The following is a 21981-nucleotide window of genomic DNA, read 5'->3' as shown; positions in this document are numbered from 1 at the left end:
AACACTAAACCGACTAAGTACAAAGGAGGTTGCCGATGGGCCTTCGGCCATGGGCTGTAAACTCTAGGACGCACATAGGCCGTGTATGGACCGTGTATGGGCCGGTTATGGAAATCCACACATCCTGTGTTTTACAACACTCCCCCTTGGATGACATAACCGTACAAGTGCTAGGAATGATCTCTGTAATGCGCTTGGGGGTGCTGCCTCATTAAAACCTTACCAGGAAAACCCATTGAGACAAAACCATAGTTAAGGAAAAAGAGTACAACACACATTACTCCCCCTCTTCCAAGCATCCCTAGAAGTCCTTAAGTCTCTGCATTCCAATCTCGTGCGTGAGCTTCTTGAATGTCGATGTTGGTAGTGACTTGGTGAAGAGATCGACTGAATTGTCACAAGATGGAACTTGTACCACTTGAACTTCTCCGGCCTTTTGTAGTTCATGTGTGAAGAAGAACTTGGGTAGAATATGCTTTGTCCGATCTCCCTTGATATAACCTTCCTTGAGTTGTGCGATGCAGGCCGTATTGTCTTCATAGATAACCGTAGGCTCCTTATCGTCGGCCATGCCACAATCTGTCCTGATATGTTGAGTCATCAACCTCAACCATACACACTCACGACTGGCTTCATGAATTGCTAAGATTTCGGCATGATTAGAGGAAGTGGCTCCAATGGTTTGCTTCATAGAACGCCATGAAATACTTGTACCACCGTGTGTGAACACATAGCTGGTTTGAGACCTAGCATTATGCGGATCCGATAGGTAACCTGCATCAGCAAAACCAACTAAACCTTCTTTGTTATGGTTAGTATGATATAAACCCAAATCCAACATTCCTCGTAGGTAACGTAATAAATGCTTAATACTGTCCCAGTGCCTTTGGGTTAGACAAGAGCTAAATCTAGCTAGGAGGTTCACGGCAAAACATATATCTGGTCTAGTGTGGCTAGCCAAGAACATTAACGCTCCTGTAGCACTGAGGTATGGCACTTCCGGACCGAGAACTTCTTCATCGTCCTTCCTTGGACCGAATGGATCTTTATTCAAATCAAGGATCCTCACAACAATCGGGCTAGTCAATGGGTGAGCTTGGTCCATATTAAACCTCTTGAGTACCTTTTCAGTATATGCCATTTGATGCACAAGGATTCCATCATTTATGTACTCAAGTTGCAATCCAAACAGAATTTAGTCTTGCCTAGGTCTTTCATCTTGAATTCTTTCTTTTGATATTCGACTGTTTGGGCGATTTCCCCAGAGGTTCCTAGGATATTCAAATCATCCACATATACTGCTATTATGACAAACCCTTTGTTTGCAAACTTCTTTATAAATATACATGGACTGATGGGATCATTCTTATATCCCTCTTTGGCTAGGTACTCACTTAACCTATTGTACCACATGCACCCACTTTGTTTCAGTCCATAAAGGGATTTGTTTAGCCTTATGCAGTATTGTTCTCGAGAACCGCTCTTATCTTTGAGCTCAATACCCTCTGGTAATCTCATATATATCTCATTATCCTGAGGACCATATAAGTATGCGGTTACAACATCCATTAACCGCAAATCCAGTTTTTCTCTTATAGCCAGACTTACCAAATATCTAAAAGTCGTTGCATCCATCACAGGGGAGTATATCTCCACATAATCTATTCATGGTCTTTGAGAGAATCCTTGTGCTACAAGCCGTGCCTTATATCTCACGATTTCATTATTCTCATTTCTATTTCTTACAAAGACCCATTTATGTCCTATTGGCTTTATATTGAATGGTGTCCTTAAGATCGGACCAAACACATTCCTTTTCTTTAAAGAGTTTAACTCCACGTCAATGAATTCTTTCAATTTTAACCAATCTTTACTTTGAGTGCACTCTAATATAGACGTAGGTTCATGATCCTCATTTATCTCAAGTGCTACCTTATATGCAAATACTTCATCAATTCGACATCCTTACGGTTCCATTGTATTCCAGACATGATATAATTGATTAAGATCTCATTATTATCAATACCTTCAGGACCTTGAGGTTCAACGTCCCAAACCTCATTCGGTGCCTTAAGATTTGCCGTGGCCATGTCTATAATTTCCTTAACCTCGGTTTGATTTGCACTTTTCTTAGATTTCTGAGGGTTCTTCTCTTTGGAACCTAATAGGAAATTCGGATTCAGCAAACTGACAATCCGCGTATCTGGCCTTAAATAAATCACCCGTCGTTGGCTCAAGATACTTAATAATGGTGGGAGAATCATATCCAACATATATTCCCATCCTCCTCTGAGGTCCCATCTTAGTTCTCTGTGGTGGAGCAATCGGTACATAAACGGCACACCCGAAAGTTCTTAGATGGGATATGTCTGGCTCATGACCCGTTAATAATTGGGATGGTGAATACTTATGTTCGCTAGATGGCCTGATGCGTATTAATTCAGCTGCATGTAATATTGTGTGTCCCCAAGCCGACACAGGAAGCTTCGACCTCATAAGCAATGGTCGAGCAATCAATTGAATACGTTTAATGTAGGATTCAGCTAATCCATTTTGTGTATGGACAAGTGCCACAGGATGTTCCACACTCATCCCCATGGACATACAATATTCATTAAATGCTTGGGATGTAAATTAACCAGCATTATCTAGACGTATAGTCTTAAGTGGAAAATCTGGAAAGTGGGCTCGCAGACGTATAATTTGGGTCAACAATCTAGCAAACGCAAGGTTTCTAGTTGACAATAAACAAACATGCGACCATCTGGTCGATGCAACTATCATGACCATAAAATATCTAAATGTCCCACAAGGTGGGTGTATTGGTCCACATATATCTCCTTTTATCCTTTCCAGAAAATTTAAAGTCTTTTTAACGACTTTTACTGGTGATGACCTTATAATAAGTTTCCCTTGTGCACATGCTACACACGTGAGATGTTTAGGGATAACTTTTGTCTCTTTAAGAATGTGCCCATTTGAATTCATTATAAGTTTACGCATCATGTTAGAACCCGGATGGCCAAGCCGGTCATGCCATAAAGTGAATTGTTCATTGAACATCTTGTTCATTGCCAAATTAGCTTCTATCATATTATTCTTAGCATGGTAGAGACCAGTGGCTAGTGTGGGTATAGATTCTAGGACTTTCTTATGTCCTTGGGTGATTTCAGTAATATATAGGAACTCTTGGTTTCCTTCACCCTTAGTTTCAACATGTAGACCATTCAAACGAATGTCTTTAAAGCTCAATAAGCTTCTCTTAGAGCTGGGTGAATATAGGGCATCACTTATCTCAAGATGTGTGCCATTAGGTAATAAAATATGAGCTTGGCCGTAGCCTTCTATCAAGCTTGTTATACCCGCAATTGTACTAATATTGGCATTTTTCATTATGAGATTAACAACATATCTCTTATCCTTCAAAATCGTGTGGCTTGATCCACTATCAACCACAAGTACATTCTTGTCCTCAGCCATTTCTAATAATGGACAAGAATTTATGTTTTAAAACATAGAGAAATATAATGAAGGAAATAATTCAATTTAAACCAAAATAATTATCCAAAACAAATAATCCAATCAAATGCAAAGCATAAAAGATAAAACTAAATCAAGACCACATTTGAGTTTAATTATCCTCTCTTAAACAATCAGAGGTTTCATAATCCAATAGGTCATCCTTCTCATGGTCGAACTCCCCTTCACCATCGAGATGAACCAAGTTAGCTTCTGGATCCTTTTTCAAATTCTCTTGATAGAGATCAACAAGGTGCTTAGGAGTTCTGCATGTTTTTATCCAGTGGTTCTCCATACCACATCTATGGCAAGTGGACTTGGTCTTATGTTGCGGTTTAAATGTACCGCGGCCTCTCCCCCGACCACGGCCGAAGCCGAATCGGTTTCCACGGCCTTGACCACCAAAATTGTGTCCTTGGTAACTACCACGACCAGGACCACCACGTCCACTTCTCCCACGGCCACGACCAAACTTGTCCCTATGGACATAGTTAGTCTCTTTCGGCTTCCTTGGCTATTTGGGATTTTTCTTTGCCATATCAACTTTGTGAGCTTCCGGTAATGGAGCTGTACCCGAAGGTCTCAAAGCACTATTCATCATCAATAGCTCATTGTTCTGCTCAGCAAGCAACAAACAAGAGATGAGGCTTGCAAACGTCTTAAACCCCTTTTCACGATACTGTTGTTGAAGCAGTACGTTATTGGAGTGAAAGGTAGAAAATGTCTTCTCTAGCAAGTCCTCCTCAGTCACCTCGGTACCACATAACTTTAGGATTGAGACTATCTTAAATAGCTCTGAGTTATACTTATCCACGGATTTGAAGTCCTGGATCCTTAAGTTTTTCCAATCGAATTGAGCCTTTGGTAGGAGCACCGTCTTTTGGTGTCCGTATCTGTTTTTCAATGCTGTCCAAAGGTCAAGAGGATCTTCAATAGTGAGGTACTGGTTTTTGAGACTCTCAGCAAGGTGATGGCGAATGTGCATTATTGCCTTATACTTGTTCTGTTCAGAACAGTCATTACCATCCTATATGCACTCGCAAAGATCCTTTGATCTCAGATTGATCCTTGTGTCCAATGCCCATTGCAAGTAATTATCTCCAGAAACATTAAGGGCAGCATAGGAGAGGTTGTTGAGCTTTGCCATCTACAAAACATAACATGCATCCGTTTATTAGCATGCGGTATTTAAGACCGAACCATGCAACAATTTTAGGACATGCGATATTTGAGACCGAACCATGCCAATCACTTAAGGCCATGCGGTATTTAAGACCGAACCATGTCATGCTTATTGATACTCAAATTTTCCTGGTTTATGTCTTGTTTTATCTCATAATTTTCGTGGATCAATATGAATGAAACAACAATCCTAGAAAACAATTTTAATCTAGCATGCAATGATTTCCTTTTTACTAAATTTTCCTTTTTCTTAAATTTCCTTTTTCTAGATTAGGGCAAAGACAAATTTTAGGAAATTTTTTTCTAGGATTTTAGGATAATGTCTAGAATTAATTTAGGGTTTATCCTAATTTAGTGTTTTAACTTTTTTCATGCAAACACATAATAATTCCGATTTTAATTTCTTAGTTTTAGGGTTTGATTTTAAACAAGCAATCTTAATCGGATTTAATCCATAGAACAAACATATTAATATTTTTCTATGAATTTTGGTTTTAGGTTTCTAGTTCTAAGGTTCTCATGCAACAAGTAAACAAACAATAATCAACCAGATTTTAAACATATCATGATCAGTTCAATTGCAATCAATCTAAGCAATCCTAAACCTCAATCAACCGAATTTTAAAGTTTTAGGATTTTTAGGGTTTTAGGAAATCAGAGCTTAGGGATTTGTTTGTTGGTTGTTTACTTGTAGATTTTAGGGTTCTTATAGGGTTTAAGTTTAGATTCGGTATATGTGTTCTTATAAGGATTGATCGTTTACCTTAACACCTTTTGGGGTTGGCTGGATATGAACCGGGAGCTAAAGACCTCGGTTTTACTATTCTCTCGATCATGAACCTCGGCCTAGGTAGGAGGAAGAACCGATCACGAACTCGAACTGCTGCTCCGAACAGAACTCACCCCGGACAAATTCGGACCACGAACTCGGACTGGTTGCGGACGAGAATCTGGTCACGAACGGTAGCCGACGACGAACTCGGACGGATCACGGACAGGAACCGATCGCCGAGCTTAGACGAACAAGGGTTTTGAGCGGCGGCGGTTTTAGGGTTTATTAGGGTTTTTCTCAATTGGAGTTTTAGGGCAAACTCGTGCTGATAACGTGTTGTAAACTAGAAAAATCGAAGGAGGTTTTCTCTTGTTCTTATTATTCATTAGGTTCGATAATCATACATATATATAGTGAAGGACAAACCCTTAACACTTTAGGAAACACTGAACCGACTAAGTATAAAGGAGGTTGTCGATGGGCCTTCGGCCATGGGCCGTAAACTCTAGGACGCACATGGGCCGTGTATTGACCGTGTATGGGCCGGTTATTGAAATCCACACATCATGTGTTTTACAACACAATTAACTTAAATTATGTTTCCATCTCATTCATTCCCTTCATCTCCTGTTTTGAGATTGAACAATTTTCAGTCAAAAAGTGTTATTTTTCTGCTCCATGGACCCAATAAATTTGGGTTGAAATGATATTTATCTCAAATGGTGATTTTTTGGCTGAACAAAGTTGAAATATGCATTCAACCTATTCAACTAGGTTGAAGAGTACATCCATTTGCAGCCATAATATTTTGTCAACTTTTATTAACAGTAAAAAGGTAAAAAAAAACTTGGGAACTTTCAGAAAACATTTTAAGAGTATGAAGACAAAACAAATTGATAAATCATTTATAAGTTTGGGAAAACCAGATATGCGGCAAAAGGATACAAATATGCATAGTGAAATAGCAGATAAAATAGATACGAATAGTGCTAAAATTTATAATGGTTAATGGCTCGGATATCAAATATCATATACAGAATACGGATAATGCTAAATTTTAAATTGAATATTCTTGCTTTAGCTGAACACACTCTCGGGGTGGGATTTTCAACTTTCAGAAAACGGTTTGAGAGTGTGTGAACAAATCGATGCATCACCATCATCAGTATATGCATATGGGTTGCAATCTCAAATATTGGGCTCATAAAGATTAATTTAGGCCGATACGTATTGCCCCAATAAGGCCCATAAGTGCGAAAACCCTAATTGAGAGAGAAAAGAGCATATACATTATACTCATCGCCTCTCGTTTTGGTTATTACTATTTAAAAAGAAGCTTTTGGCTGCTTTGCACCTCTCTTCTCTCTCTCTCTCTCTCACTCACTAATCTTCATCTTTCTCCATTAAGGTTAGTCGCCGCATCGATTCTTCGTTGTTTCGTACCGATGATTCGATTTCCATGTAGATGTTTGCTTTTGTGTTTGTCTTGATTAGTTTTAGCAATTTTGTTCCGTTTTGGTGTTTAGATGACTACTGAGTCTTGCTGGAGATGTCGTTTGATTGTTTAACCAAAACCTTTGATTCATCTCCGGTAGTTGCTTGTTTTGATAAGTCTGTTGTCATGCATGGTTCTAATTTTTACAACTCGATCTGGTTTGGTAGATGATACCGTTTTGATGTTTAGATGACAGAGACTTACTTGCTGCAGATCTGTGCTAATATCCTTTGATTGTCTCACCAAAACCTATGATTCATCTCCGATAGTTGCTTGTTTTGATAAGTCTGTTGTTATGCATCGTTTGATTTTTTACCTCTCGATCTGGTTTGCTAAATGATAATCTGAAAATTTTCAGTTTTTGTTGTTCTGTCACTAAGTAATATCCAGATCCTTTGTTCTTGAGAATAATTTACGAAAAATTATCATAGTCTTCACTTGTTTATATGTATCTTCATTTCTGTATGATTTTTATTTGTTTTGTTGCAAAAGCGTGATATAAGCTAAAGTTTCCCTACTTATTGTCTGATTTGTAATGAAATATCTCAGTCAATCTAATTCAATTGCTAATCCTTACTTTTTCTTTGATATTGCAGAGATTTTGGAGGTGACAACAAAAGTTTTACAAAATGGTAATACTTTTGTTTTGGTTCTTATATCATCGCTAGGCATTTTATACTATAAGGATTCATGCTTCAATAAAGACCTTTGTTATATACACTTGCAGGTGAAGTTCACAGCTGATGAGCTCCGACGGATTATGGACTACAAACACAACATCCGTAATATGTCCGTTATTGCTCATGTTGACCACGGTATATTATTATTCACCTCTCTTTGGAGATTGTTTAACCTGAATCTCTAGTCATATTTTTCAGTCTTTGTTCACAGTTTATAACTGTTTTCAGATTAATCTATCTCTTTTTTCTATTTCAACAGGGAAATCCACTCTCACTGATTCCTTGGTTGCTGCTGCTGGTATCATTGCCCAAGAGGTTGCTGGTGATGTTCGTATGACTGATACCAGAGCTGATGAGGCAGAACGTGGTATCACCATCAAGTCCACTGGTATTTCTCTCTACTACGAGATGACTGATGCTTCTTTGAAGAGTTTCACTGGAGCCAGGGACGGAAACGAATACCTCATCAACCTTATCGATTCACCTGGGCACGTTGACTTTTCTTCTGAGGTTACTGCTGCTCTCCGTATCACTGATGGTGCTCTTGTCGTGGTCGACTGCATTGAGGGTGTGTGTGTTCAGACTGAGACTGTTCTACGTCAGGCTCTTGGTGAGAGGATTCGACCTGTCTTGACTGTCAACAAAATGGACAGATGTTTCCTTGAGCTTCAGGTTGATGGTGAGGAGGCTTACCAGACTTTCTCGAGGGTCATTGAGAATGCTAATGTCATTATGGCTACATATGAGGATCCTCTCCTTGGTGATGTTCAAGTTTATCCTGAGAAGGGTACTGTGGCGTTTTCTGCTGGTCTCCATGGTTGGGCGTTTACACTTACCAACTTTGCCAAGATGTATGCTTCCAAGTTCGGTGTTGATGAATCTAAGATGATGGAGAGACTCTGGGGTGAGAATTTCTTTGACCCTGCCACCAGGAAATGGACTAGCAAAAACACTGGTACCGCGACCTGCAAGCGAGGGTTTGTTCAGTTCTGCTATGAACCCATCAAGCAAATCATTGCCACTTGCATGAATGACCAGAAGGACAAGCTTTGGCCTATGTTGGCGAAGCTTGGTGTCCAGATGAAGAACGATGAGAAGGAACTGTTGGCTAAGCCTTTGATGAAGCGTGTTATGCAGACGTGGCTCCCGGCAAGTACTGCACTACTTGAGATGATGATCTTTCATTTGCCATCTCCCCACACTGCCCAGAGGTACCGTGTTGAGAATCTGTATGAAGGTCCCCTTGATGATAAGTATGCAAATGCCATCAGGAACTGTGACCCCAATGGTCCTCTCATGCTGTACGTGTCTAAGATGATTCCTGCTTCTGACAAGGGTAGGTTCTTTGCCTTTGGTCGTGTCTTTGCTGGTAGGGTTGCTACTGGTATGAAGGTCAGAATCATGGGTCCCAACTTTGTTCCTGGTGAGAAGAAGGATCTGTATGTTAAGAGTGTTCAGAGGACTGTTATTTGGATGGGTAAGAGGCAAGAGACTGTGGACGATGTTCCTTGTGGTAACACTGTTGCTATGGTTGGGCTGGATCAGTTCATCACAAAGAATGCTACATTGACCAATGAGAGTGAAGTTGATGCTCATCCCATTCGCGCCATGAAGTTTTCTGTGTCTCCTGTTGTTCGTGTCGCTGTTCAGTGTAAGGTTGCATCTGATCTTCCTAAGCTTGTTGAGGGTCTCAAGAGGCTGGCCAAGTCTGATCCTATGGTTGTGTGCTCAATGGAAGAGTCAGGGCAGCACATTGTCGCTGGTGCAGGAGAACTCCATATTGAGATTTGTTTAAAGGATCTCCAGGATGATTTCATGGGTGGTGCTGAAATTATTAAGTCAGACCCTGTGGTCTCTTTCCGTGAGACAGTATGTGATAGATCTTCACGCACTGTAATGAGTAAGTCTCCTAACAAGCACAACCGTCTGTACATGGAAGCGAGACCCATGGAGGAAGGTCTAGCTGAGGCAATTGATGAGGGACGTATTGGTCCAAGGGATGACCCTAAGACCAGGTCCAAGATCTTGGCGGAGGAGTTTGGATGGGACAAGGATCTTGCAAAGAAAATCTGGGCGTTTGGACCTGAAACCACAGGGCCTAACATGGTGGTTGATATGTGTAAGGGAGTTCAGTACCTTAATGAAATCAAGGACTCAGTGGTGGCTGGTTTCCAGTGGGCTTCCAAGGAAGGTCCTCTTTGCGAAGAGAACATGAGAGGCATCTGTTTTGAGGTTTGTGATGTGGTTCTTCACTCTGATGCGATCCACAGAGGAGGTGGTCAGGTCATCCCAACAGCCAGAAGAGTCATATACGCTTCCCAGCTCACTGCCAAGCCCCGACTTTTGGAGCCTGTATACATGGTTGAGATCCAGGCACCAGAGGGAGCTCTTGGAGGAATCTACAGCGTGCTGAATCAGAAGAGAGGACACGTCTTTGAGGAGATGCAGAGGCCAGGGACACCACTGTACAACATCAAGGCGTACCTGCCTGTTGTGGAGTCGTTTGGATTCTCGGCTCAGCTTAGGGCAGCAACCTCAGGACAGGCGTTCCCGCAGTGTGTTTTTGATCATTGGGAAATGATGTCGTCTGACCCTCTTGAGCCAGGAACTCAGGCCTCAGTGCTTGTGGCTGATACCAGGAAGAGGAAGGGTTTGAAGGAACAGATGACTCCACTCTCTGATTTCGAAGACAAGCTTTAAGCTTTCACCAAAACTTTTAGCTCTCTTTCGCTATGGTTACTTCTTTATCTTATTTTTGTAGTGGATGCTTTAGGTGGTGAGATGAGAGAAAAGTTAAGACAGATTATTTTAAATACTACAAGGAAAAAATTATTATTATTATTAATCGGATACAATTTGCCATTGAATTCGAATCAACGAAGAAGAAGGAGATTCATATATTATTATTATTACGCTTCACTTTGCTCCTAATGATTGCTCCTTCTTCCTCTCTGGATCTCTTTCTCTCTCTCCCTCTCTCTTTCTGGAATCTCTCTTGCCGGCAGTTTATTAAATCTACCGACGGAATATGCATCGGTGGTGACGGCGACGGCTACAAGTAAGGTGGAGAAAGGGCATCAGCTATACAGAAACGGCAAGTACAAGGAGGCTCTTCACAGCAACCGCGCGGCTTGTTATTTGAAATTACACGACTTCAATAAGGTTCTTTTTTCTTATTCATTCAATCATTCTATTTGAACTTAGAAATGGTCAATTGAAATCAGTGCTAATGAATGACGTTGGAGCTTGTTTACTTGAAATTAATTCACAGCTAATGATGATAACATGAATGTTTGAACAAAGGCAATGACTTTTTGAAATTGTGAAAGTTATAAAGGTTATAAGTTGTGTGTTTGGATGTATGTATGTGTGTAATGCTTCATGAAACAGGTTTCAGTGAAGCCAGGCAAAGACTGCCTTTGACACCCCAGTTCTCTCCTGCGTTTACGCCAAGCGGAACACCGAAGATGATATCTACTGCTGCGTCTCCGAGAAGCTACTCTGCCGCTTCATCGCCAAAGCTATTCTCTGGTGCCGCATCTCCAACATCTTCACATTATGATATACGGCTGTGGTCTTCAGCAAGCCAGCAATCTTCAGTGCCAAACTCTCCTCCTCGCTCACATTCTGTTTCAGGTTTTTACAATTTCAGCATTTACAAAAAAAATAATAATAATAATAAAAAAAAAAAAAAAAAAAAAACTTCAGCATTTACAATAATGTTGTCTGATTTTACATCAATGTGATTGTTCTCATCCTCACAAAATCACAAACTATCTCTTATACAGCTCGCCATCCGCGGATTGATGGGAAAGAGTTCTTTAGACAAGCCAGGTACATATTACAAATTGTGAATTTCCTATAGCCAGCAACCAGTAAATGAGAATGACTTGTCACTGGCGGGCGTTGAAACCAAAACAAACAAACAAACAGACAAACACCAACTTGTTTACATGACCGACCAATTTAGTCACAAGTATTAGAGGGTCCGAGACTGATTCCAAATTTGTTAAACCTCTTTTTTTTATGGTTGCAATCTCGAACCATTATGGGCTTGTAAAGATTGATTGGGCCTGATGCTAGAAGGCCCATTAAAAGGTGAGTGAAGCTGAAAACCCTAAACGAGAAAAGAGCATATACTCATCGCATCTCGTTGGTTACTGATATAGGAAGCTTTTGGCTGCTTAACAACGCCTCCTTGCACCTCTCTTCTCACTCTCTCTCTCTATCTGGCTCTCGTTGTCCATAAGGTTGGTCTCCGCATCGATCTTTTTCCTTCGTTGTTTCATCGATTCGATTTCCAGGTTGATGATGTTTGCTTTGTGTTCGTTTTTGATGACCGAGTCTTGCTGTTGATCTTTGTTAATATCGCTTTGATTCATCTCTGAGTCTTGTTTGTTTTGATAGAGGTCTGTTGTTATGTACCATTCGTTTTTATCTTTTCTTCGATCTGGTTTGGAAGATCTTTTTTTGTAGATGAAACTCTGATGAATAGAGAGAACAAACGTTTTCCAAATCTGGTGTGTTTTTTTTCCAAACGAATTCCGTATCCTTCTTTCTTGAATCATAATTTACTTGCTTGTATGATTTGTGTTTGTTGCAAGCGTTATCATTTGTTATAAGATGGAATCTGTATACATTAACATGTTTTCAATTTCTCAAGCTAAAGTTTCCCGAATTGGTACGAGAGATGTTTCAATACGAGATGATTCAATTGCTAATTCATTTTTTGTATGTTTGTTTCTCTTGTGATATTGCAGAGATTTTCTAGGTGACAGTTATAAGTTTGACAAAATGGTAAGACTTCTGTTTCTTATTTGTTATATATCTCTTTACATTAGTACTTGCTATTGGGATTTTAGCTTAACACTTTTTTTTTTATACACTTGCAGGTGAAGTTTACATCTGAGGAGCTTCGGAGGATTATGGACTATAAACACAACATCCGTAATATGTCCGTTATTGCCCATGTTGACCACGGTATAATCCTCTCCTTCTTTTTGATTATCGTAATCTGTTTATTAATTGTTCATTCTTTATATATTGAGCTCTAATCTGTTTTGAAAATTAAATACTACCTCTTGTTTATTTGATCAACAGGGAAATCCACTCTCACTGATTCCTTGGTCGCTGCTGCTGGTATCATTGCCCAAGAGGTTGCTGGTGATGTTCGTATGACTGATACCAGAGCTGATGAGGCAGAACGTGGTATCACTATCAAGTCCACTGGTATTTCTCTCTACTACGAGATGACTGACGAGTCCTTGAAGAGTTTCACTGGAGCCAGAGACGGCAACGAATACCTCATCAACCTTATCGATTCACCTGGGCACGTTGACTTTTCTTCTGAGGTTACTGCTGCTCTCCGTATCACTGATGGTGCTCTTGTCGTGGTCGACTGCATTGAGGGTGTCTGCGTTCAGACTGAGACTGTCTTACGTCAGGCTCTTGGTGAGAGGATTCGACCCGTCTTGACTGTCAACAAGATGGACAGGTGTTTCCTTGAGCTTCAAGTTGATGGTGAGGAGGCTTACCAGACTTTCTCGAGGGTCATTGAGAATGCAAACGTCATCATGGCTACATACGAGGATCCTCTCCTTGGTGATGTTCAGGTGTATCCAGAGAAGGGTACTGTTGCGTTTTCTGCTGGTCTCCACGGTTGGGCGTTTACTCTGACCAACTTCGCCAAGATGTATGCTTCCAAGTTCGGTGTTGATGAGTCTAAGATGATGGAGAGACTCTGGGGTGAAAATTTCTTTGACCCTGCTACCAGGAAATGGACTGGCAAAAACACTGGTTCCGCGACCTGCAAGCGTGGGTTTGTGCAGTTCTGCTATGAACCCATCAAGCAAATCATTGCTACTTGCATGAATGACCAGAAGGACAAGTTATGGCCTATGTTGGCCAAGCTTGGTGTCCAGATGAAGAATGATGAGAAGGAACTGTTGGCTAAACCTTTGATGAAGCGTGTTATGCAGACGTGGCTCCCTGCCAGTACTGCACTACTTGAGATGATGATTTTTCATTTGCCATCTCCCCACACTGCCCAGAGGTACCGTGTTGAGAATCTGTATGAAGGTCCCCTTGATGACAAGTATGCTAATGCCATCAGGAACTGTGACCCTAATGGTCCTCTCATGCTGTACGTTTCTAAGATGATTCCTGCCTCTGACAAGGGTAGGTTCTTTGCCTTTGGTCGTGTCTTTGCTGGTAAGGTTTCTACTGGTATGAAGGTCAGAATCATGGGTCCCAACTTTGTCCCTGGTGAGAAGAAGGATCTGTACGTTAAGAGTGTTCAGAGGACTGTTATTTGGATGGGTAAGAGGCAAGAGACTGTGGAGGATGTTCCTTGTGGAAACACTGTTGCTATGGTTGGTCTTGATCAGTTCATCACCAAGAATGCTACCTTGACCAATGAGAAAGAAGTTGATGCTCACCCCATTCGTGCCATGAAGTTTTCTGTGTCTCCTGTTGTTCGTGTTGCTGTTCAGTGTAAGGTTGCATCTGATCTTCCCAAGCTTGTTGAGGGTCTCAAGAGGCTGTCCAAGTCTGATCCTATGGTTGTGTGCACAATGGAAGAATCAGGTGAGCACATCGTTGCTGGTGCAGGAGAACTCCATCTTGAGATTTGTTTGAAGGATCTGCAGGATGATTTCATGGGTGGTGCTGAAATTATCAAGTCAGACCCTGTGGTCTCTTTCCGTGAGACGGTATGCGATAGATCTTCACGCACTGTAATGAGCAAGTCTCCTAACAAGCATAACCGGCTGTACATGGAAGCAAGACCTATGGAGGAAGGTCTAGCTGAGGCTATTGATGATGGACGTATTGGTCCAAGGGATGACCCTAAAATCAGATCCAAGATCTTGGCAGAGGAGTTTGGATGGGACAAGGATCTTGCAAAGAAAATCTGGGCGTTTGGACCTGAAACCACAGGGCCTAACATGGTGGTTGATATGTGTAAGGGAGTTCAGTACCTTAATGAAATCAAGGACTCAGTGGTGGCTGGTTTCCAGTGGGCGTCCAAGGAAGGTCCTCTTGCTGAAGAGAACATGAGAGGCATCTGTTTCGAGGTTTGTGATGTGGTGCTTCACTCTGATGCCATCCACAGAGGAGGTGGTCAGGTTATCCCAACAGCCAGAAGGGTCATATACGCATCCCAGATCACAGCCAAACCTAGACTTTTGGAGCCTGTATACATGGTTGAGATCCAGGCACCAGAGGGAGCTCTCGGAGGAATCTACAGTGTGCTGAATCAGAAGAGAGGACACGTCTTTGAGGAGATGCAGAGGCCAGGAACACCGTTGTATAACATCAAGGCGTACCTGCCAGTTGTGGAGTCGTTTGGATTCTCGGCTCAGCTAAGGGCAGCAACCTCAGGACAGGCATTCCCGCAGTCTGTGTTTGATCATTGGGAGATGATGCCTTCTGACCCTCTTGATGCAGGAACTCAGGCTTCAGTTCTGGTGGCTGAAATCAGGAAGAGGAAGGGTTTGAAGGAACAGATGACTCCACTATCTGATTTCGAAGACAAGCTTTAAGAAGCTTCACCAAAGACTTAGCTGCCTCTTTCAGTATGGTCACAACTCTCTCTTATCCTTATTTTTGTCGTGTTTTATGAGACTACTCTCTTTTGAAATGATGGATTGTGAAGACTTTTCTCTCGCCATCCCCTCAATGTTCTACTTTTTCTTGTTGAGAACTTTGTTATTGTGTTCGCAAATATCATTGTGTTGATTTTGTTTTGCTCTTTTGTTATATTCTCGTCTCATCGGATGATTTATGCATAATTTTTTTTTTATTTAGTTTAAAGGTTCATACGTTATAGGCTTTGTTAGGTTCCTTTAAAAGCTGGTATGATTATAGATTGAGATGGTGTTGTTTCAGTGACTGTATTATTGTCACATATATTCAATACATTAGTTTACGCGTATATGAATTTGAGGACAGTAATTAGAAGCTGATCCCCTAATTATGTCTAGAATTCATACAATAGAAATTGTACCCGAAATCTAAAAGGATCGACCGTGGTAACCAGATTTGATTTCGTGACTCGAGTGGAAAAGTATTCCGTGGTAACCAAGGAGACAGTTCTTTATGGTCCGTTTATAGGAGGATAAGTATTTGGCGGCATTGATAGTTATCTTTTGGTGCAAGCATGGTCGTCCGAATTTGACCTAATGAGGGATCAAATCACTACGACGCTTGTTTGGGTTCAACTGTCTAATATGCTAGTGAACTTTTATCACAAGGGGTTGGGGTAGCCTATTCGGGTTGATCTTACCACACTACATTTTGAGAGAGCACGGTTCGCACGGATTTGTGAAAGTGGATTTACAGAAGCCTTTGAAGGGTACGGTGCAGGTTAATGGAGAGAGATACTTCGTGTCCTTTGGAGGGCTTGAGCAACATTTGCTCTGGTTATGGCGTGTACGGACATCTGGTGCATTTAACTACACCAAAAGCAATAGGATAATGGTTAGGTCTGGGCATTCGGTTTCGGTTCGGTTGTATTCGGTTTTGGTTATTTTGAATATAGTAATATAGTAATCATTTGGATATTTTAGAAATTTCGGTTCGGTTTTAGTTCGCTTAGTTAAAAAGGTAATCATAACTAACATAAATTATACTGAAATTAACCAAATAAACCTAATATAACCCAAACTAACAGAATATAACCAAAATTAACCAAATATACAATAACAAAAATACAAACAAGGGGAAAATATTGATTCAATTTTACAAAATAGTATTTAATTTTACAAAATAATAACATTTAAATATATTGATTATTTAAAATATTTAATTGTTTTGAATCTAGAAATAATTAATATTTTAAGTTTATTTTATAGTTTTGCATAATATTAAGTATATAATATTTGGTATCTTCTAAGTTTTCGGATATTTCGGTTAACCGTTTAATTGTCGGTTCGGTTTGGTTCGGTTCGGTTCGGTTTCGGTTAGTTTGGATATAAATTTTTACTAACCATTTGGTTATTTGAGGAACTTTGGTTCAGTTTTGGTTTGGTTTTTTTGGTTCGTTCGATCGGTTATTTGGTTATCGGTTATTTTGCCCAGTCCTAATAATGGTGATGATCAGGATCTTGAGCTTAAGCAACAATGAGAACTTCACATTGTGCAGTCTTAAGGTGAGTTCCATCCACAATAATCACTTTTCTCATAGCAAAAAAAGCCTCAATGCAAGCTCCTAATGCAAAGAATAAGTACTGAAATATCTTCTTTTCATTCAATTCCACATATGAAAGAGTTCTTGGATTCGCAATAGCTAACATGTACAAATAGGAATGCAATTTTTGTAATTTTCCTCAAGACTACCGCGAACATCACTGTCAGCCTCCTTTTTCCCTCTCCATGCGGTGGGATATCACACTTTAACATCAACTCTTGATTGAACCAATGGTATGAGATCTTTGGGAACAAGAGTCTTAGGCTTACATGTATAATCATCACGCAAAGCAGATGCTATTAATTGTGGTGTGCCTTTTCTTTTATTTATGTTTGTACTTGTAGTTGAACGAAAACATGTATGCATCTTGTTGTAAGTTCTAACCGAGAAACAATCTAAATTTCTGAAGCTTTGCAACTCGTAATGACCACTTGCAGCCCTTTTGTGTTTCACTGCATTTTACCACATACAGCTTTGGTTCCAACTTCATTATTACAAACTCAAAACAGTTCCTATGTGCTTGTTTTTCAAGAAGATCTTGTATTGCTTTCTTACTTCCAATTTTTTGACCTACAATCAGATTCACACCATCTTCCCACTCAACATTTACCTTAGTACCTTGAAGCATATCATCATTACACTTTTGCAACATGTCTTCTCGTTCTTCACTTGCATCATTTTCATCATTTCGGGGCAACTCATTATGTTCACACGTTTCACCTGCATAAAGAGTCATGATACCATCACCAATACAAGTTCTTGCACTTGAAATCAACTCCTCTACAACTTTACCAATTTCTGCAACTTGACCAGTTTCTGCAACTTGACCAACTTCACAAGCTTCACCAACTGGATTTTGTTCACACCCTTGATTTTGTTCGTCATCTTTATCCAGCTCCACATGCATTACATTAAATTTAGTTTGATTCTATTCTAGATAACACAAAAGATCATCATCATCAAAGATATATATTGGTTTTTTAGGATTCACTGAAACTGGAATATAGCTAAACTTCTTCTTCGCCCCTACAACTACCACCATCTTTCTGCATATTTTATCAACCAATGCAGAATAAGTAACCTACTCAATAGGTGCTTTCATCAAATAGAGCATGACGAACATCTTCTCTTGAAATCCATTGTATTTCATCTTCATTGTTTAAATAGTTTCCCCCATAATCAAATGAATGAATGTGTAAAGATTATTATTCATTACTCTAGTCTAATAGACTTGAACAAATAAGAATTAACAAGATTAACCCAATAAACATACAAAAAGCGAATTTATAAGAAATCTAATAATGTCCCAAATTAGAATTCATTACAAATCTAACATATCAACTCTACTTACACCATAAACAAGTTTCAAATACATTAAAATTGAACAAAAACTGTTGAATAAACCCAAAAAATTACCTAAAACGAGCTTCAATTGTGGAGTTTTGTCTTTGGTGGGTCATATGGATGATTACGAGTTGGAAAAAAATGAGTTGTGATTGGTTTGTTTTTTAAAAAAGATATACCCAATATTTCTAGTTTATTTAAATAATACAAAACTAAAGAAAAGTCAAAACTAATAAATAGAATTATTGTGAAAGTAGAATTAACGGGTTTAATGTATAAAAGAATTTTAGACACAAGGAGGGTACAAAAGAATTAAATCCGTTTTCTTCGTATTGCCAGTCACGAAACTATTTCAGCCAAAAAAATTAGAGAAAAATCTCACAAAATATTAATCTAAATACTATAAGATTCGAGACGACAAAAAAAAAAAAAAATACTATAAGATTCATGTACAATTGGCGTTGATACACATGATTATTGCATTAAATTGCCAAATCCCATGAAATCTGGTACCTTGTTCTACCAAACTTATACAGCTCATCTTTGTTTCATATAAAAATTACTTCCTTGGGAGTGTAAAAGTAAAATAAAAGAAAAGATATCGCTATATTTTGCAAAACCAAGAGCAATGAAACACAACCTGTGGTGTTCTGTGAAGAATGTGATTGAGATCTTAGGGTTATGCTATACGTTGAAGCGGAAAAGCATCACATCTCCTTCTTTGACAATATACTCTTTACCCTCTGCTCTCAACTGCAAAACAAAATAATAAACATATTTCAAGCAAACTCCCAGTAAGAAGTCTTATTACAAGCCAGGCAGCTCAATCTATGGACATCAAGGAGAAACTCACAAGTCCTTTCTCCCTTGCTGCTGCAAGAGACCCAGCAGACACAAAATCTTCATATGCAACCTGAACAAGAAAACTATTGAGATGATGTCCGGATTCATATGAAAGAAAAATAAATTGACAATTGAAGCTTTCGATTTCCAATTTTCATGACCATGGGGTCATCATGTTCAGAATTGGGAGTATAACTGTACAAGAGATTCATTAAGAGAGAAAAAAAAATGCTTACAGTCTCAGCTCGAATAAATCCTTTCTCAAAGTCAGAATGAATGACGCCAGCAGCTTGTGGTGCAGTCATGCCTGTATCAACAGAAATCTCCACCAAATTACTACATCACAAGAAATAATGCTTTTTGAGAACCCTACTGAGTGGAAACTAACCTGCGTGTATTGTCCATGCTCTTGTTTCCTGCCATAGAGAATAAACATTTTAGAGTTTGTGAATTATGTTCAACAACAAGCTTTTTACTTTGTATGTGTTCTTCACCTTTTCACCAGAAGTGAAGTAAGTCTGCAAACCTAGCAGGCTGTATGTTGCCCTGATAAGGTTCCCGAGGCCACTTTCACTGACACCTAGAGAGTTCAAATATTCCGTGCGTTCTTCAAGAGGAAGTTCGGTTAGCTCAGACTCAACCTGCTTCCAGGAAAGGAAGATTTTGTCAAGTAGTGGAAGAACGTTTTAAGTAAAATACATGCATGAAAACGTCAAAGCATACAATGTAAATAGACAAAGATCTTGACCTGGGCTGAAACAACCACATGTCCAGACTGCAAATCAGAAGAAAGACCCTTCACTTCTTCAACATAAGCGTTCTTCTCCGGCTCAGCAAGATCAGTTTCCGCAACATTTGCCACATAGATCATAGGCTTCATTGTAAGCAAGCAGAGATGCTTCACAACATCCATCTCGAGGTCGGACAATGCAACTGCCCGTGCAGGTTTTCCATCCAGGAGAGCCTCCTGAATTCTTTCCAAAGCAGATTTCTCAGCTTCCTCCTGTGTAATAGAATGTCACATACACATCGTGAATATCAGCAGACCGGCTTATGAGAGAAGTCAGTAGTATCTCGGGTAAATTTTCTACCTTGACTTTGGATTGTGAATCCTTAGCCTTCCCTTTCTTAAGTCTTTCAATCCTTTTACCAATCTGCATTTTGTGCAAAAAGATGTAAATTAGCCTCATCAACGGTTTAAGACATAAAGGTGTTCTGGAGCGTATTGAACACAACACAGATAGGAAAGAAGATCAATACTCTCTCGCTAGTGCAAAATAAAGAAAACGAAATCCTAAACACGAGACAGGGTGTGTTCACACAAGTGCATAGCTCGAGAATGAACAGCTCACTGAACAATGAAAAAAAGAGTTATACAAGAAGAGGACGGGTCTGAGTGCACCTGATCTAAGTCGCAGAAAATAAGCTCGAGATTGATGACATCAATGTCAGACTTGGGATCAACTTTGCCATTGACATGAATAATGTCATTGTCCTCGAAACATCGCACCACCTACAAGGAACATGAGGAATCAGTACACAAAGGGCAACAAAACAAAAGCATAACCATGATGAACAAGAAGAGGAGAAATGAACCTGGAGGATGGAATCAACTTCTCTGATGTGAGATAAGAACTTATTGCCTAAACCCTACAAACAAACAAACAAAAAAAAATCAAACCTTGTGAGTTACCAGGCATTGAGAGAGTAGAGAGTAGAGAGAAGAGAGAGATGAATCAGACTTCTCCTTGGCTAGCACCCTTGACAAGACCAGCAATGTCCACAAACTCAATGGATGCAGGGACAATTTTTTGGGAACTACTGAGTTTGGAGAGAACATGAAGACGAGAATCAGGAACAGCAACAATGCCAACATTGGGCTCAATCGTACAAAAGGGGAAATTAGCAGCTTGAGCCTTTCCATTCTCAACCTGAGACATTGACCAAAAGGTGTTCGATGAAATGCCTAAGAGAAGAAGAATTTAGATAGAAATAGAGAGAGAGAGAGGGAGAGACATACGACGGCGTTAAAGAGAGTAGACTTGCCAACGTTAGGAAGACCGACGATTCCAGCTTTCAAGCTCATGCTTACTTTGGTGGTGGAGGCAAAGCATCGCTTCTGGTTCTGGAAGGTCAGAACTCCGACGAACTTGGATTTACCCCCGGAGAAGAGGAGCTGGTTTCTTCTACTTGAGAGAAGAAGAGACTTACAAGAAGAAGAAGAAGAAGAAGAAGAAGAAGAAGAAGGCAACAAAGCCATAGCCGTGACGACGGCACTGCTACAAGCTGCTCTCGCCATTGTTGTTACTGTAGTAATTTTTCTCAGCCTCTCTCACCTTCCAATTTCTATAATACCGACGTCTCTCAATGCTTATCGCCGCTACTAAAAGAGAATGTGCTGATTGGTCCTTTCTGTACTCAGAATTATTATTATTTTAAGCATTTTTCTGAATACAAATTTTCACATTTCAATTCGAGAATATGATTATGAGCTAAATCACCATTTTTAAGGGCTGTTCGTTCATTCGTTTTTAAAGACACTACTGTTTCATCACTCAAAGATGGGTTGTCTCCAGACAATTAAGCTACAGATACATTATGAGAATATAGATTCAGAGATACGGAAGAAGATCTGTGACGATATATATTTTGAAAAAAGAGAGAACAAAGCAAAGCAAGTTTTACATACATCACAGAATGTTCAAACTCAGATATATTAAAAGATTTAAAAGTCTGCTAACAAAAAAAAAAGTCTCAAGAAAACAAAACTAAAAGTAAACAGAATCACTGAGAGCGGCTGAGAGATTTATTGGGGGGGGGGGGGGGGAGGGGAAACTTGGGTGGGGGTCTACTTGGATCGCTGTCTCATCTTTCGACGCTTCCTCTTTAACCTCCTCATACGCTTCTTCTTCCACTGCCAACAAAAAAAAAACACCATCATCAATGACCTATAAATAAA

At 39.8% G+C, this 21981-nt stretch overlaps 4 protein-coding genes and 1 pseudogene across 5 annotated transcripts in view; 3 read left to right on the top strand and 2 right to left on the bottom strand.

Moving 5' to 3' along the window:
- LOC104778406 (protein neprosin) overlaps window positions 1-21981 on the top strand; it is a 648080-nt gene that overhangs the window by 215378 nt on the left and 410721 nt on the right. The window lies entirely within an intron of this gene.
- Window positions 3632-4666, bottom strand: LOC147947926 (uncharacterized; annotated as a pseudogene).
- LOC104778476 (elongation factor 2) lies at window positions 6563-10510 on the top strand. The gene is made up of 4 exons (XM_010502935.3): window positions 6563-6881; window positions 7565-7600; window positions 7696-7783; window positions 7908-10510. The coding sequence occupies exons 2-4, from the start codon at window positions 7598-7600 to the stop codon at window positions 10346-10348; spliced, it is 2532 nt and encodes an 843-aa protein (XP_010501237.2). The 5' UTR covers window positions 6563-6881; window positions 7565-7597; the 3' UTR covers window positions 10349-10510.
- LOC104778477 (elongation factor 2) lies at window positions 11596-15406 on the top strand. Of its 2 annotated transcripts, none has more exons than XM_087508960.1 (4): window positions 11596-11898; window positions 12409-12445; window positions 12541-12628; window positions 12749-15406. In XM_087508960.1, exons 2-4 carry the CDS (start codon window positions 12443-12445, stop codon window positions 15187-15189), a joined length of 2532 nt encoding a protein of 843 aa, XP_087365086.1. In that variant the 5' UTR covers window positions 11596-11898; window positions 12409-12442; the 3' UTR covers window positions 15190-15406. The 2 variants fall into 2 exon arrangements, with proteins under 2 accessions (XP_087365086.1, XP_087365087.1); XM_087508961.1 differs by having other exon boundaries at window positions 11801-11952.
- Window positions 18641-21881, bottom strand: LOC104778475 (uncharacterized). Its single transcript, XM_087508988.1, has 11 exons — window positions 21043-21881; window positions 20765-20953; window positions 20619-20672; window positions 20425-20535; window positions 20114-20176; window positions 19771-20025; window positions 19517-19663; window positions 19411-19438; window positions 19259-19329; window positions 19033-19092; window positions 18641-18932 (listed from the first exon to the last, which is right to left on the bottom strand). Exons 1-11 carry the CDS (start codon window positions 21319-21321, stop codon window positions 18864-18866), a joined length of 1326 nt encoding a protein of 441 aa, XP_087365114.1. The 5' UTR covers window positions 21322-21881; the 3' UTR covers window positions 18641-18863.

The sequence above is a fragment of the Camelina sativa genome, chromosome 3, assembly GCF_030686135.1.
Source record: "Camelina sativa cultivar CO46 ecotype springtype chromosome 3, ASM3068613v1".
Classification (NCBI taxonomy): Eukaryota; Viridiplantae; Streptophyta; class Magnoliopsida; order Brassicales; family Brassicaceae; genus Camelina; species Camelina sativa.
The sequence above is the reverse complement of the archived record's forward strand: the minus strand, read 5'-3'. Positions and strand labels throughout refer to the sequence as shown.

Excerpts from the sequence above, each read along its gene's own strand:
- LOC104778477 (XM_087508960.1), top strand. Across the intron at positions 12,629-12,748 it reads TATTGCCCATGTTGACCACG|GGAAATCCACTCTCACTGAT; the intron begins GTATAATCCTCT and ends TTTGATCAACAG.
- LOC104778475 (XM_087508988.1), bottom strand. The coding sequence starts at position 21,321 with ATGGCGAGAGCAGCTTGTAGCAGTGCCGTCGTCACGGCTATGGCTTTG. Across the intron at positions 20,673-20,764 it reads AGGGTGCTAGCCAAGGAGAA|GGTTTAGGCAATAAGTTCTT; the intron begins GTCTGATTCATC and ends GTTTGTTTGTAG. Across the intron at positions 20,536-20,618 it reads AAGTTGATTCCATCCTCCAG|GTGGTGCGATGTTTCGAGGA; the intron begins GTTCATTTCTCC and ends TGTTCCTTGTAG.
- LOC104778476 (XM_010502935.3), top strand. Across the intron at positions 7,784-7,907 it reads TATTGCTCATGTTGACCACG|GGAAATCCACTCTCACTGAT; the intron begins GTATATTATTAT and ends CTATTTCAACAG.